The sequence below is a fragment of the Canis aureus genome, chromosome 32, assembly GCF_053574225.1.
Source record: "Canis aureus isolate CA01 chromosome 32, VMU_Caureus_v.1.0, whole genome shotgun sequence".
In the NCBI taxonomy this organism is placed as follows: domain Eukaryota; kingdom Metazoa; phylum Chordata; class Mammalia; order Carnivora; family Canidae; genus Canis; species Canis aureus.
In genome coordinates this window covers 23,944,070-23,960,177 of record NC_135642.1, presented here as the reverse complement: position 1 = coordinate 23,960,177, position 16,108 = coordinate 23,944,070, and the positions used below count along the sequence as shown (strand labels likewise).

Below are 16,108 nucleotides of genomic sequence, written 5' to 3'. Positions count from 1 at the left end.
GTTTTCATTTTCTATAACATTAATAAAAGGATTAGAATTTAAGGCGTTATATAAGTGGTTTCTGCAAAGACCAAGAGAATTGCTAAGCAGAGCCAAGGGGGCCCCAACCAGAGCAGTAGGAGCAACTAGTGTTATTATTGAATAGTGTCCCGCCTGTTGAGAGGTGGCATTTATAGCATTTCAGATTCACTCAGGTCCTAAGGAAACATGGTTTTGCGTTTTAATAATTGGAAGATGGGAGGTGAAGGGAAAGGAGGGGTTTACTTTATGCTATTAATTTGGTAGAGTCAAGCCTAAAGAATAAAATAATGCTCTGAGGTGCTCATTCTAAAGAGTTGACAGGAACCAATACCCACTTCTGTCAGCAAAAATGGTGACTCAGTAATATTGGTAAGCCTGGGGTGTTTTCTTTTTATCTTTCCCCCTGATGTTGCAATTAATTCTTTAGCTCACTGACATTGCCAAGAGAAGTTGGCTCTCATTTCTACCTCATATTAAAATTTTAACATCACATTAAAGTGCACTGTGAAGTACCCCATGATGCCAGTAAGTAGTTACAGTTGAGACCAATATTTAGCTTTGATGGTAGAGTCACAAGGTCAACAGAATGAGAGAAGGGGGGGGAAGGAGAGAGATCAAAAGAAAATTTTCTCTTACCTGCTGTGCTCATGAAGCAATGGAAAATATGACTTCAAAATCATAATGCTCCATCGTACTTACATGTTTTATGCACTGGTCTTGGTCATTTCAAATTCACATCATATGTTCCATCAGGGAAAAATAACGATATCAATAACAAGTCAGAAGTTTCTTATATATCTCTATAACATTCTCAGTTCACATTATGTTCAATACTTTCTATCACACTTCCCTTGACCACTAATGTGATATGTAAAAATACATGTATAAAATATAAAACATTTAGAAAATATATATTTGTACATATGTACACACATGTACATATCTATTAATGTATAAAATGGTAATTCAATGAAAAGCACACTGTACTAATACTAAAAGAGTTGATGCCAGAATTTCAAACACATATTAATATATTAATTTAAATAGACAATTAGAGTAATTTTCCCTCCAATGCAAGCCATCATCATTTTTCCTTATCTCACTCCCAGGATCTGGCACCTAGATAATATACTTTAGCCATCAGAAAGCCTTAATTGATCAATTTTTCATTTGGATGATAATATGTACATTTTCAATTAATGAAAAGGCACTTATTAAGTGCTTTTTTGTGTAGGGGGCTGCTGGACACTCTCTGGATCAATTTAAATAAACCAAGCTCTAGCTCACTCTTAAAATTTCACACTGAACATTAAGGCAAATAGATAGAAAGGACATTCAAAAGGGCAAACTTAAGAGAAACAATACATAACAAAATGAGTCAAATTAAAACATAAGTGCTATATCTATTGATCAAAGTAGTATAGCTGGGTAAGGACAAATCAAAGGAAATCTTTTATATGATTTCCATGTGATAGGTGCTGATTCATGGGAAGGTAGTATTTCAGGATCTATTTGCATGAGGGAGGAATTGTAAAATTTGGCAATCTGCTTTGGGTGGGATCATTATTCATTGTACTCCATTGCCAAAAGTTACAAAGATGGGTTTAGGGCATAAGGATGAATTTGATTTGATGTAAATATGTATTAGCATAACTGCTAGAAATACATATAAATTAGTAAATGGTTCTTGACTCTGGTCACACATGAAAATCACCTGAGTTACTTTTACAAAGTACTTAATGCCTGCCCTCTTCTCCCCCCATGGCTGATTAAATCAGAATTTTTGAAAGATTGAACCTGGACATTGGTGTTTATGGAAAAAATGCTCCCCAGGTGATTCTAACAGGCAGCCAGGGTTAAGGATCATTGGGTTGTATCCATTTTTTAATACTCTTGAGATACAAATATGTTTTCTGTATTTCTAGGTAAGAATGAATCCCATACACCTGAAGCTGATATTTCACTTTTGAAGCTAATTTCCTGTTGGAGAGACCAGTCTGTGCAGGTATGATACAGTGCATGTTCTTGAAGTTATTAGAAGAGCTCCTTGCTTTCCTTTCCATTCTGTGAGTGGTTCATTCATACTGCCCTTAACCTGAGAGTACCCGTAAGTGGCTACTGTTGTCCTTACAAAATATTTCTTCCCAGGGCATTTCATGTAACAGGACTAATGCAGAGACTGATAATGAGGGAAAAAGTGAAAAATGACATGTGCAAGGACACACCAGATGAGGTGGGATGAATAGAGGGCCTCAGGAGGGAAGGTTACTGTTGTTACAGGTAACTTATTGCCTATTGAAATTTCGGTTTGTTAGGGTACCTGGGTGGCTTAGTGGTTGAGTGGCTGCCTTCAGTTCAGTCATGATCCCGGGGTCCTGGGATCAAGTCCCTCATCAAGCTCCCTGTAGGGAGCCTGATTCTCCCTCTGCCTATGTCTCTGTCTCTCTCTCTGTGTCTCTCAGGAATAAATAAATAAAATCTTAAAAAAAAAAAAAAGGAAAGAAATTCAATTTGTGGCCAAATTGTCTATTATTTGATTTCAACATTTGCCATGACATAAAATTTCCTAGGCTTAGGAATTTGGTATGGGTACTAGGAATCATTTTTCTACCTTGAGAGTTACCTCATCCGTAAGCTGCTTGAGAGAACGGGTTTCTTCAAGGCCCAGTTTAAGTCCTTTTATCTCTTTGAAGGTTTTTGTGGATCCTAAAAGCTTACCAGGTAGCTTTGTACATTGTACAATAAATAAATAAATATATGTGCATTGATTAAATGAATGATTATCAGAACTTTATTCTCCTTCATGAACTTAATGTCAAATTTGCAAGACAGGCATAGCAATAATTCCAATTACAAATGTTTATTCTTAGTTACAGGAAAACAAAGAGTGTTAGGACACAGTGTGGGGTTGACACTACAAAACCAAATAAACACAGTTGGAATGGGAAACTTGTTACTATGGCCTACAAGTTTCTACATGATTTGCCACCAGCCTAACCTCTTCATTCATCATTCTCCCCTGAAGCTCTAACTAGCCACACTGATGTTTTTATTTACAATACACAAAGCTCATTTCTACCTCAGGCCATTACGGTGCTCTTGGGCTGGAATTCTCATTTTTCCATTCATCATTTGGGTCTTTGCTCAAAAAACAACTCTTCAAAGAAGTTTTCCCTGATTCCCTGACTCATGTTCTCACCACACCCTCCCCTACCCCATGCCTCTATTTACCAGGGCATCACCCTGGTTTTATTTTCTTTGTTGCAATTGTTTTTATTTATTTATTTTTTTAGATTTTATTTATTTATTCATGAGAGACACAGAGAGACAGGCAGAGACATAGGTAGAAGTAAAAGCAGGCACCCTCTGGAGAGCCTGATGCAGCACTTGATCCCAGGACCCCAGGATCACAACCTGAGCCAAAGGCATACGTTCAACCACTGTAGCCACCCAGGCATCCCTGTTGCAATTGCTTTTAATGGAAGTGATGCCATTTGCTTTTTTGCTTGCTTATCTTCTGTCTTCTTGCTGTCCTAGAAGTTTGCTGAGAACAGGGACTTGGTCCATCTCATTCACCCTTCCATCACCAATGCCCAGAAAAGCAGTAGTCACAGCAGCCTGTCAATAAATACTTAATGAATGAATAAATAGCTATGCAAAAAGCCTCTGTGACAATCAAATAAACATTAGTACATGTTGACTTTATCAGCATGCTAGCGATCAGTTAAGAGTCTCTATTAAAGGTAAGATTTCTTTTCCCCCCAGTAGCCTAAGAATTCCTCAATGAGGGGGGAGAAATCATGAAGGAAAAGAATTCAACAGGAAATTTATCCTGAATTGCTCTAACTAAAGATCTTTTGTAATTGTTCATTTGACCTTCATATAAATTTTAATGTGGTTTGGACATGTTTGGACTAATGGACCTTTAAGGTTCTATGATTGTATGACCTTGTGTAAAAGTCTGGCAGTGTGACAAACATTACCAGAGCACTTATTACTCACTTTATAGGTAGTCTAAGCTTCAAAGTTCTTCTCTCATCTCTGCCACTAACCTGATGAATAATTCTGGAAGATAAATGTAACTTGTTGATTATTTTCCTCACGTGTAAAATGGGAATGATAATTCCTGGGTCCTTTGGGAACAACAGAGGCTCTTATAGCCTCATTTAAATGCTTCATTAACCAATCTTCCAATACCTTATAAAGCTGTTCATTTAAGCAGTTAGTCAAATCATGTTAAGCTGAATCTACTTTTTAACCTATTTTAGGTGGTAATGGAATGCTTCTGTAAAAGAGTAAAATCCTATCTCAGAAATTGAAGAGGTGGTACTTTATGGAAGGGGGAAGAATCTGTTAATTTTGCAGATGAATGAGTTTGTCTAGAGATTGTCTCTTTTGCTTCTAATGCATGAAATTTACCCAACAGAGAAATAAAAGCTGGAAAAGCAACAGTAAGGTTTTGGGATTGCTAATTTGTGTGTTTCTGAAGCTTCACTAGATTTTATAATCTAACACCAGTGGGTGAAATCATGATATCCATGTCTCTAGGAACAAATATTGCTTTTACAGGAGATGATGCAAAGACATGAAAAGTTGATGTGAAACTGAGTGTTGAGAAAATGCTTTTCTCCTAGAAAATCGGGACATTGGAACCACAAGCAGGCCACAGGAGATCTCATGAGTCTTCATAATGCTCTGTGCTATTTTACAGAACTTTGCTATGTCCAGGTTTTAGCAGAAAACCATTAAAATTTTTAGCTTTCCTAGGCATAGTAATACTCTAGTAATAAGTATATGACCCAGATTTGTGGCTGTCTCTTTCCAGCCAATGGATTTGTAAATCTTCACTTAAATCTGTACGCATTCCCTCATAAGAGTGTAATGCTTTACACATCTGTCTTTTCAAAGAAAATTATTTCTATGCATTTGGAAGACAGCTTTATAGCCATAGTGCTTTCAGTTCTAGCTCACTATTAAATTCAAAAAATTATATAATATATTGTCTAAAAATTTTATATTTTGTTGGGGAAAATTCTATCCCTACTAACTACCTTCAAAATGTATCTACTATATTTATGTACTAGAGAGATTTAAGTATTGATAGTCAGAAATTATCAATAAATTCTACTTTCTACACTTTATATTTTGAGTACAGAATCTATTTCAATTCCATTAGCATCTATTTAATACCTACTGTATACCAGATACTGTGATAACATTATTGCATGCTTATAAGATGTACCATCTGTCCGTGGATTGGAACCATGCTGAGTATTGATTTCACACTGAGTACAAAGTGTGGGTTTGAGTTTGTTGCTAATTGGGTGTATGCCATTCAATATTCGCTTTTAAGTTTTGTGACTGAGTATCCTATTCATTATGGTTAATACGTTTTATTCAATTATTTCAGCTTCCTCTTGTTTTCAGTTGTACTCATTGTTTATTTATTATTATTTATTCTTATAATATGCATTGATAATGGCAAATATGTCAACAAGCCCCAAAATACAAAGTTAAAAATGTGGTCATGATATATCAATTCAATAATTAGAAATATTCAATGAAATTGCATACATCCTTACATATTTTTAGGAAAGAATATTGACCCAAGCTGTTATCCAGTGGTATCAGACATTCTAAATCGCATTGTAGTTGCTCCTCAGAGATGGTAATAATTCCAGTGCGAGAAGGCAGACATGATCCCATGGGAGCATATGGCCAATCTGCACATTCTGAAGGATAGGCCACAGTCTGGATGTTTTATAGGTCTGAAGATATCAATATCCTCCTGATTTATAGATAGGGACAAAGCAAGTTCCATACAGGTTTCTGTGATTGAAAGTTTTCATCCTAGCCTTACTCAGCATCATGGACTTTGTTTTATGAGGAAGGACATGAAGTCTCAGAGTAGTATATGACTTGGCAAAAGTTGCCTTTGTGATAACTGTAATAGTTGGATCAGAAACTCGGGCTTTCTCATTTTTGATTCAGAGTTCTTTCTACCATACCATCCTCATCTTGGAAGTAGTGTTATCAAATAAAATGTGTGACAAAATTAAAGCAAAATAAATTCGGTGATGCAAAATTGTTCATGAATAATTAATATAGTTTGTCCCATCATATGATATACATAATAAGCACGGTTCATTTATTTTAATAGAGGAAAGTATATGTTTGTAAATATATCTAATACATAATATATATATATATCATCACATGGTAGATATTAATGCATGATTCACCAGTATCATAATATGTAGAACTGTATATTAGAACCATGGTTTGCAATAGTTATTACAATGTTGAGTATCTCATCATAGGATATGCATAATAAGGATCCTGTGCCTACCTGTATTGTGACAGGAAGTCCTGCAGTGTTGGTAGACTTGGTAGCAATAGTAAAAACACATCCTCTATTAGCCTTTTTTCATAACCTACCTAAGTATTTGAGTGTGAACATTGGAGTACACAAGAACAGGGGATGATCAGAGATCAGGAAGCTGCTCTGATACTTTTATGTAGCTTCCTATATTTAAAAGTCAAGCACCCTGCTCCTTCTGCCCTGGCAGGCAGTTCAAGAGAGCATTTGCCATCAACGTAAGCTAAGCTCTCTGAGTGTCCCTGGAACCTGAAGATTGCATGTGCTACCATGGCACATACAAGACTGAATTAATATTTAGCTGAATACCTTTTCTGCTTTTGATGTCAGCATCTCTAGATCAGCTGGTGTTGTTCCACTCAAAGCCCTAGCTGAAGGTATCCTACGGGTAGACTGGGGATAATGCAGAGGGGATGGTGGCAATGGTGGAACATGAGTCAACTTGACACAGGGCAGTCTTCTGAGGGAAAAAAAGAGTAGGCATTGGGGTGTGGTCATAGGAAAGATTTAACTGTCACCCAAAGAAGGATAATAGAAAAGTGTCCCAAGTTCACTGACATCAGTGGTGTCCTTCCTATTGTCTCACTGATTCGGCTCTTGGCTTTATTTGAATTCTGCTGGACTTTGCCTCATATTTTGACAGGAAGAGACTAAGCTGCATTGTCACTGATGTTTTACTAAGGAATAAAGGTAAAGAAACTTGGGAGGACATATAATACAAATAATGTAGAAATCAGGGGTCAGAAGGCCTGTCCACCATATCTATGGGATATAATATCCCAGGTTCTTCATTTTAAAAAAAAGAAGATATTGGATTAGATGCCTGTGACAAGCATTCCCCTTCCCCTCAACCCAATCACCGATCCTTGACTGGATATATATAATAATTGGAAGGAAGGCTTTGAACTCTGTAAAACCATGTACACCTACACACAATTTAGTGAGATTTATTATTAAAATCTTGTCTTTAGTTTTCTGTATTAAACCTAAGTTTAAATCAAGTGTTTTTAGCTAAATAGTGCTTTAGAGCCAGACATACTTAGAGGAGATAAATTTGTCTTTATGAGCAATATAATATCTTCAAATTAATTTTCTTTATCTTCTGGTGGGAAGAAAGAATCCTAAAGAAAACTGAGGACTCCTTTCAACTTTCCTTTTAGAATCTCTAGTGTTAATAGAACAGTGTGAAATGGTTTGGGTTCCAGTGCTCAGTATCTGCATTTCAATTGTTTCAGATGCTAATTCTAGTGGAAGGGAGTGGTCCACTTTCTATGAAAACTATTTAAGTGAAGATGCCAGGCTCTTAGTTTGATGTAAGACTCCAAGCATTTGTAATAATACTAACAAAAAATTATTAAAAAAAAAAACTTTATAGGTAACGGAAGTAATACAAGCCGTTCTCTTGGCGGAAGTTCAACAGCATATGAAGACCTTGAGTAAGACACCAGTCAGCAGTCAACCAGTGTCCATGACAGAGGACATTCACTGTGAGATGAGGCAGATCCTGCAGAAGACAGAATGGACCCAGAGGGAGGAGATACAGTTACAGTGTGCTACAGACACCTGGCCTCTGCAAAGTAAGTGCAAAATTTATTGGCATGCACTTTCATCAGAACTTTTTCAACTACTTAGAGTGCATTCAGAATATGAGTTCACAATATATCATTTCTGCAAAAACTGAGCCAAGTGTCCTGTTTCTGACCTATTCTCCTATCAGTTTCTTCTGATAATTTCAAGTTTCTAAAAAATTTTTCTAAATTCTATTATAATCAATAAATATTTTCTAGAACACAAATTGAATTTGTTTATAGAAATATTTTCAAATTAAATAATTAAAAATGAAAACAGGATTAACACTAATAGCTTAATGACATATGTTAAGAATACCTTCATAATAATGGGTCCTAAATTTTTTCCACTTGATTACCTTGAAAGTAGCCGTGTGCCAGCTTTTTTTTTTCTTTTCTAAAAATAAGAAATGTAGTAGAAACTAAAATTAAACTGATTTATAGGTGGACCACTTGATTTTGTAACAAATTTTGTCATTGTAACTTCATAATGATAATGTTTATGGTTGTTCATGGCTAGCAAGTGAATCTCAATTTCTGCTGTAAAACATTAATTGATTTTTGAGCCCATTAGCTGTGACTTAAAAAAAAAATAGTTAAAAAGAAAGAAGACAAATTTTTCTTTTTTTTTTTAAGATTTTATTTATTTATTCATGAGAGACAGAGAGAGAGAGAGAGAGAGGCAGAGGGAGATGCAGGCTCCATGCAGGGAGCCCAATGTGGGACTCAATCCCAGGTCTCCAAGATCACGCCCTGGACTGAAGGCTGCGCTAAACCAGTGAACCACCCAGGCTGCCCCCAAATTTAGTTTTCAACTTCACCAGTAAGCTTTTGATGAACAAGTTAACTTATAATTAAATATTTTTTTTCAGGGAAACATGTTACAAATTTACATGTTCCAGGTTGTTAAAAATTATTAAATATTTCTTTAGCCCTCAGAAAGGGATTTTCTTTTTATTTATTTGGGACTCAGAAAAATGTTGCTATATTTAAAATGTTGAGTCATAGAACAGGTGTCATTCTTAAAGATCTATTACAGCTTTTTCTTATTATTTTTATAAAATTACTGATTGGGACAGCATTAAATAGTGAAAAAGGATATTCTTAAAGATCTATTACATTAAATAGTGAAAAAGTATATGTAACAGGGAAAGCCTTTTTAAGCAAAAGCCAAAGATCAAAATAGATAGAATATTTCCTAGTGCCAAGAAAGTCACTGAAGATGGTAAATTCAATAAGCAATTTGATAAAGCTCAATGGCAATTTCAATTCATTTGTTTGTCTCTTGTCCAGAAATTAGCTTTAATTATCTGGTAAATCCACCCACTTACGGAGCTCATTTGATCATATCACGTAATTGTAGTTGTATTACACCTTTCAAGCAAGAAGAGAAATGTCCTTTTTTAAATTAATTTTCGGTAAGTGCATGGGGGTTCTTGATTCATTTGGTGAGGCACCTGTAGTGTCATTATGTTTCTTCCAGCTCCCCAAAGACCGCTCATATCATTCATCATATGTTAACTGTCATTAGGTGGCATTTATATGCCTTATCCCTAAGCTTGAGTTTATACCTTATCCTTTGGCCCATAACCATCTTTTCTGGGTGAGAAATTCATGGTGGGTTATCAAGTTGAAGCTTTTAATAAGTTCCACTATCACGTGGCTTACCCACTATTTGAAGTTTCACCAGATTGGGCTGTCTTCTGTTCCCAACTAATTTTCAGGTATAAGAAATATACTATGGAATTTGGTGTTGTCATGACTAAAGACATCTGGATTTTAAGTTAGATATTAACTATCTTTGGATCATTACTGAATGAACCTTTTCCAATAATTAAAAGAAAATTAACATTAATTGGTGATAACATTAGAATACAAAGATATTAAAGTTGCTTTATATATTGGTGGATGAAATTTAGAATATTTTATTTAAAAGAAATGAAACATTCACAAATGCTGAGCACATATTTTTGTGGGAAATACTGCCTGTTGGAAAATACAAACTGCAATTGCAATTAAGTGGAAACACATAACATGCACTAAAAAGGAAAATTTCCAAGCACTATTATAATGGATATTAACATTGCCTTTCTTTCTCTTTATTTGGAAAAAAACAAACAAACAAAAATTGTTTTTTAAACTAGCCAAAGAAATTTAGTAAAATTACAGGAAAGTTTTGTACCTTTATTAAGCTGTATGTACTGCATTACTGGTTAGATTTAAAATAAATAAATAAGTAAAAAAAGTGATTTTATTTATTTCAAATGTCCTGATTCAAAGGTTAAGGGGAGGGCAGCCTGGTGGCTCAGTGGTTGAGCGCCGCCTTCAGCCCAGGGCGTGATCCTGGAGACCCGGGATCAAGTCCCACGTCGAGCTCCCTGCATGGAGCCTGCTTCTCCCTCTGCCTGTGTCTCTGCCTCTCTTTCTCTCTGTATCTCCCATGAATAAATAAACAAAATCTTAAAAAATATATAAAAAAACCCACAAAGATTAAGGGGATGGTGTAGGTACTATTCACCCAGGTGTGATTATTCCTCAGAGTTTGTAGGCAAATTTACTTAGATCCAGTGTCACTACAACCTATTACCAAATATCCTTATGACAAATGGTTTATGTTGTTTTATTTTCAGATCCTTGCTCATTTGTCCTTTGTGAGCTCCTGCCCTCATCCTTCCCCAACATCATTTCTTTTATTCTTTCTTGATTTCTTAGCTTTTCTTCTCTCTCTCTCTCTCTCTCTCTCTTTGGAAGATTTTGTTTATTCATTTGAGAGAGATCGTATGCATGGATGCACACTGCAAGGGCTGAGAGGTGGAGGGGAGAGGCAGAGGGAGAGAGAGAATCTCAAGTAGACTCCCTGCTGAATGGGGAGCCCACTGCCGGGCTGGATCTCATGACCTGACTCTAAATCAAGAGTTGGAAGCTTAACCAACTCAGGCACCCCTTGGTTTCTTAGTTTCTTAATGCATCTTATTAGTAAATTGTTTGGAAAGTAATAGATGGCTTTATTATGTGTGGATACTCAGAAGCTCCTTTTATGCTAGAGTGGAGTACATTTGGTTGATTTGCATTATAGTAATATGGCAATAATAGATTATAAGGATTATAATAGATTATAATAAGGATGGCAATTACTGTGCTCTTAATATACTCCAAAAACTATGCTAAGTACTTTCTGAATGTTACCTTACTTTTCCCTTTAATTCTTGCATAATTCATATGAACCCTGACTTTCTGCCCATCATTTGAGTCATTTGTGTAAACAATTTTGCAGTTTTTTAAATGTCCATGTTCATAGAAATGAAGCTTCAGAGGAGCACTGAAAAGAACTACTCTCTGAAAAAGAGATTCCCATATGCTACCCAGGCTTATCCTGAGAAATTGCCTCTGTACATTTTTTAACATACTAATTATTTATCTTTCTCAGACACATTAAAATAAATAGTATTTTTAAAAAGTCTATCCCTATGTCTGCTATCTTCAATGCCACTAGTAGTGTATATCTTGTACTTTGAGACATTGTTTCTATTATTATCCCATTTTTCAAAAATGGATAAAGTGGGGCTTAAAAGAGTTGATGTGCCTTGTCTAGAGTCACAAAATTAAAAAAAAAAAAAAAAACAGGGAGGCAAACCCATATAGTCTCTTAAACTCTGTGTTCTAATCCAGTAAACTGCATTTTCCATACTGGCAGCATGAAGGAAATTTACTTTAAATCAGCATGATCTGAGAATTGAATAATTTATTGAGTGTTTTTTCTTAAATTTTTATTCTCCTCTCATAAATCATACTTTCTATTATCAAAGAAAATGCAGAGTGTTCAATCATTGCTGTCTCCACCCTTATAATAAAGAAAATCACCAGGTTTCTTGGACTTTTTGAACATGAGATTCATCTAGAAAGCAATGCAAATCAAGTGAAGTAAGATTTGAAGTATAATGTGTATTTGAACTTTACAATTTTGTATCTTATTTATTTTTGGTGTTTTCACTTGTTACATTTCACAACATGTATTTTATTTGAGGTCTTAATACTTGTGTATCAATATTTCATGGAATTTATGTGTGCTGGACTTTATCTGAGTTTACATTTTTATAACAGTTACATTGCTCTCTTTCTTCATCTATTTAATAAGAAATTGTAGAATTAACATTCACATTTGAAGCTCAGATTCATTGTTTTAAAAACAGCAGTGGTTTCTGTTATTAAAATGCATTTGAAAGTTATTTCCCTTTATTTTTTTTTTTTGAGTGTGATTTGGATCAGTTTAAACAAGTGCTCTAAATTGTTCCATTAAATAAATTGGTTGAAATAGAAATGGAGGCTTTGTAGATAAAACTGTCACTTTGAAATTATTGGCTGAATTTAAATTCACGTTAAACTGTGTAGTCATGAAGATGATGCATCAAATATGGGTACTGCAAATAATCTTTATTACATGCATCGTTTTCAAAGACTTCTCTACAAAATTAAATAATGAAAATGTGCTCTTTGTTTAAATAAAACCATGCATTTGTGGTAAGTAAAGGAAATAAACATCTACTCAACAGAACAATTTTCTGGTCCTGGTACCCATCAGCAGAAGGACTGGATCAGGACAGGCTTCCTCTGCCTGTTGAGTTTCTTAGAAGGATATCTGCCTAGTTGTGGAAAGGCTTTGAAACTACCTCACAGGGAAACTTTCTTGACTGTCTTTATAGTAAATGCATCTTCCATCCTCTGTGAGCTCTCCAGGCTAAACAAGAAGGCCAATGAATTCTTCTTTATGGAAGCAGAAAAGTAATGGGGGACATACCATTGAAAGCCTTGAGTGTCATAGTAAGGTCTTAGGCTTTCTCTCTGAGCAAGATAGAAGACGATTTAAACAAACAAAGGGCACATATTTGAATGAGATCATGTTGCCTGCAGTTCAGGGGCCAAGGATAAAGGCAAGGAGACCAGTGGGGAGGCCATTATGCTAACCCAGATGATGGCAGCTTAGAAAAAATATGGTGGTTCTGAATGTGTTTTGAAGGTTCAACTTACAGTATTTGCTGATAGATTAGATATGGATGAATAAGATAATGAAAGTCTATACTTATATTTTTTCAAACAAAAAAAGATTTGATACTTGTTGACCCTGGTACCCTGACTTGATGCCTATGTCAAGCAGTGCAGTATGACTCACATATGGTATTCTAGGTATATTGAAAGAAGAGTGGAAAACCCACTTAACAGAAGGCTGTCCCTGCTGTGTTCAACTGTCCCTGTCTAGATGACCTATAGATTTTATTTTCTAGTATTAACTAAACTAACCATCAGAAAATGGACAAAAATTTCTTGCCAAGAAATCATGGATTGAAGATAAGACTGGTAATGCAAGGTTAAGCAAAGAAGATGTAAATGGCATTGCCAAACTTACCTTAAGCTACATCAGGAGGTGTGTATGTGTGTATGTGTGTATGTGTGTGTGTGTTTATATATGTTTATGCATGTGTCATAAAGCCTTCTTAGAAAAAAAGATGTTTAATCCAAGACCTAAAAGATGAACATGATTTAGCCAAGGAAAAAGTTGGAGTGGGAGAAGATAACTGTTTGCTAAGAGTACGGAAGACACCTATGCCTTTTTCTTCTCCTAAGAATCATCTGATTAATACATGTAATGAATAAGGAACCTGGACATTACAGAGAAACCCATAGGCTTTTAATTTGTTCTCTGGAAAACACCTGTGTCCTCTTTGAATCTCATTGCTCCAATGCCTTCCTTTCCTAAGCCTCAGCCTTCCAGAATAACGATAAAAATAATGACAAGAAAACAGCTAACAGGGTACCCCGGGCGCGGGGCGGGGGGGTGGAGGGGGAGCAGGGGAGGGGGTGCTGCTCAGCAGTTTAGCGCCGCCTTTAACCCAGGGCGTGATCCTGGAGACCTAGGATCCAGTCTCATGTCAGGCTATCTGCATGGATGGAGCCTGCTTCTCTGTCTGCCTGTGTCTCTGCCTCTCTCTCTCTCTGTGTCTCTCATGAATAAATAAATAAAACTTAAAAAAAAAAAAAACAGTTAACACTAATGTGGCTTAGTATGGTTTTCTTTCCTTAAAGATTTTATTTATTTATTAGAGAGAGAATGCGCGCACAAGCCTGGGGAGGGGCAGAGGGAGAAGCAGACTCCCACTAAGCACAGAGGCTCCATCTCAGAACCCTGAGATCATGACCTGAGCTGAAGTCAGACACTTAACCAACTGAGCCACCCAGATGCTCCAGGCTTAGTATGTTCTAAGTACTTCACATACCTCAAATTATTTGATCCTTTATTCCATGGGAATAGGTAGTATTGTATATGCATTTCCCGGATGAGAAAATAGATATAAAAAAGTTAAGTATCTTGCCTAAGGTCTTATTACCAACAAACAGCAGAACCAGGTGTCAAAAATATTCAGCATGGCTTCAGAATTTGGGTTTGTTGTCCCTAGTGGGCATTGCCTCCCACTTAACCACAATTCTCCTTCACTATCTCTAAAGTTAACAAATATTTACCAATGTTTATGTGCTTCCTATATGACAGTTACAGAGATAGGCATTACCCAGGTTGGGGGTCACAAGGCAGCGGGAACCCAGATACTTGGCAAAACAACAGGGGAAGGATTCTCATGAAGAAATAAATCAAACAAATATCCAATAGCTAATTTCTACTAACCTTTGGGTGTGGCACTATAAGCTATTCCACTAAAGATGTACTTAATACTAAAGCCTTTTATTTAGAATTTAAATTTATATAAATATAAGTCCTAGTGGTTAAAAAACAGAAAGTTCCACACCTGGGAACTAGAAATGTTAGAAGTAAAAAAGATTCAGCATACCCAGGGGTGCCTGTCTGGCTAGTCAGTAGAGCCTGCGAATCTTGATCTCAGGGTTGGGAGTTTTAACTCCATGTTGGGTGTAGATTTTACCTAAGGTTTTTTTTTAAAGGTTTACTATATATATATAGTAAATATATATATAGTAAAACACACACATATATATATATATATATAGTAAAACACACATATATATATATATGTCAAAGGGGGTTTGGGTTGAGTTGGCAGAGGAAGAAAAGAGGAAATATAAAATTTTATTTTACAGATCAATTTGAATTGCATAACCTTACAGAAAGATCAAGGTATTCATATGTTAGATGTTAGATGAAGATGAATTTATTTATGATAAGCAAATCAGTTATTTAGACCTAGAATACATTACATACCTTTCAAAAAACACAGTTGTCATTTGGATTTGAATATATGTCCTGTATTATTTTTAGCTTCCTGTAAAACTGATGGAGAAATTTCATCATTTCCCTTTTCCCCTATATAAATTCTTCTGAACTTCTCCACTGCCTCTGCCCTCTCTGTATCATCTACGAGATTGCATTGCCTTAGAAAGACTGATAGAGTTCACTGTTCTTTTTCCAAAAGTAGTTTCATCTTTCACAGAGATTGAGATTGATGATTTTCATCTTGGCATATGAACTAGAGTATTTCATCGTCTTTTTTCCTCATGAGCAATCAGAATGCCAACCTGGCCCGACTGCACACAGACGGTAGCATCAAGGAATTGAGTTAAATATTTCCTTGGTAACAGTTGTGCAGGCACCACTTTATTGATTATTGTCTGCATACCCATTTAAATTTATTGACAAAGAAAAAGTGATCTAGATTCTGTCGCTGAAATCGATGTGTTTTGTACTATTGTTCTTCTGAGCTCAGACTGGCCTCCCAACAGTGACCCCTCAAGGACAGGGGTCAGGTCTATTTATCTTTTTTCCTCCCATCCCTTAGGATGATGCTTTACCTAGTAGCTGGTAATAAGTGTTTATTGAGTGGATGGATGAATGGATGGACCATGGGATACCATATACTAAAGATTCAGCCAACTCCTAATTAGTAAGAGAAAAGGGACACAGGGAAAATCAGCTGATTGCATTTCTTTAGCAGCTGGCCATACATAGGCTTGAATACCCACTGAAATTGTGTTTTCCAATCGTCACCATCCTTGGATCAAGTGATATACACAGCAGGCTCACAAGAAATTAAAAATAGACACAGGAATGAATCTAGTTTGTAACCACACAGAACACTTCTCTTTCCTCATGGTTGATTGTTTGGCTCTCCACTACTCATTT

The 16,108-nt window shown here is 35.9% G+C and overlaps 2 protein-coding genes across 10 annotated transcripts in view; one reads left to right on the top strand and one right to left on the bottom strand.

The window, feature by feature from the left end:
* The window catches only part of WDR72 (WD repeat domain 72), a 220,510-nt gene that overhangs the window by 130,703 nt on the left and 73,699 nt on the right, over nucleotides 1-16,108 (top strand). For all 5 annotated transcript variants that reach the window (XM_077881151.1, XM_077881150.1, XM_077881154.1 and 2 more), the window contains 2 exons: nucleotides 1,947-2,026; nucleotides 7,776-7,977. In XM_077881151.1, the coding sequence (XP_077737277.1) occupies nucleotides 1,947-2,026; nucleotides 7,776-7,977 (282 nt within the window). The remainder of the gene's footprint in view (nucleotides 1-1,946; nucleotides 2,027-7,775; nucleotides 7,978-16,108) is intronic.
* Nucleotides 3,513-16,108, bottom strand: part of LOC144303242 (uncharacterized) — a 303,577-nt gene continuing 290,981 nt past the window's right edge. For all 5 annotated transcript variants that reach the window (XM_077881158.1, XM_077881159.1, XM_077881157.1 and 2 more), the window contains one exon: nucleotides 3,513-3,639. In XM_077881158.1, coding sequence (XP_077737284.1) covers nucleotides 3,532-3,639 — 108 coding nt within the window. In that variant the 3' untranslated portion in view covers nucleotides 3,513-3,531. The remainder of the gene's footprint in view (nucleotides 3,640-16,108) is intronic.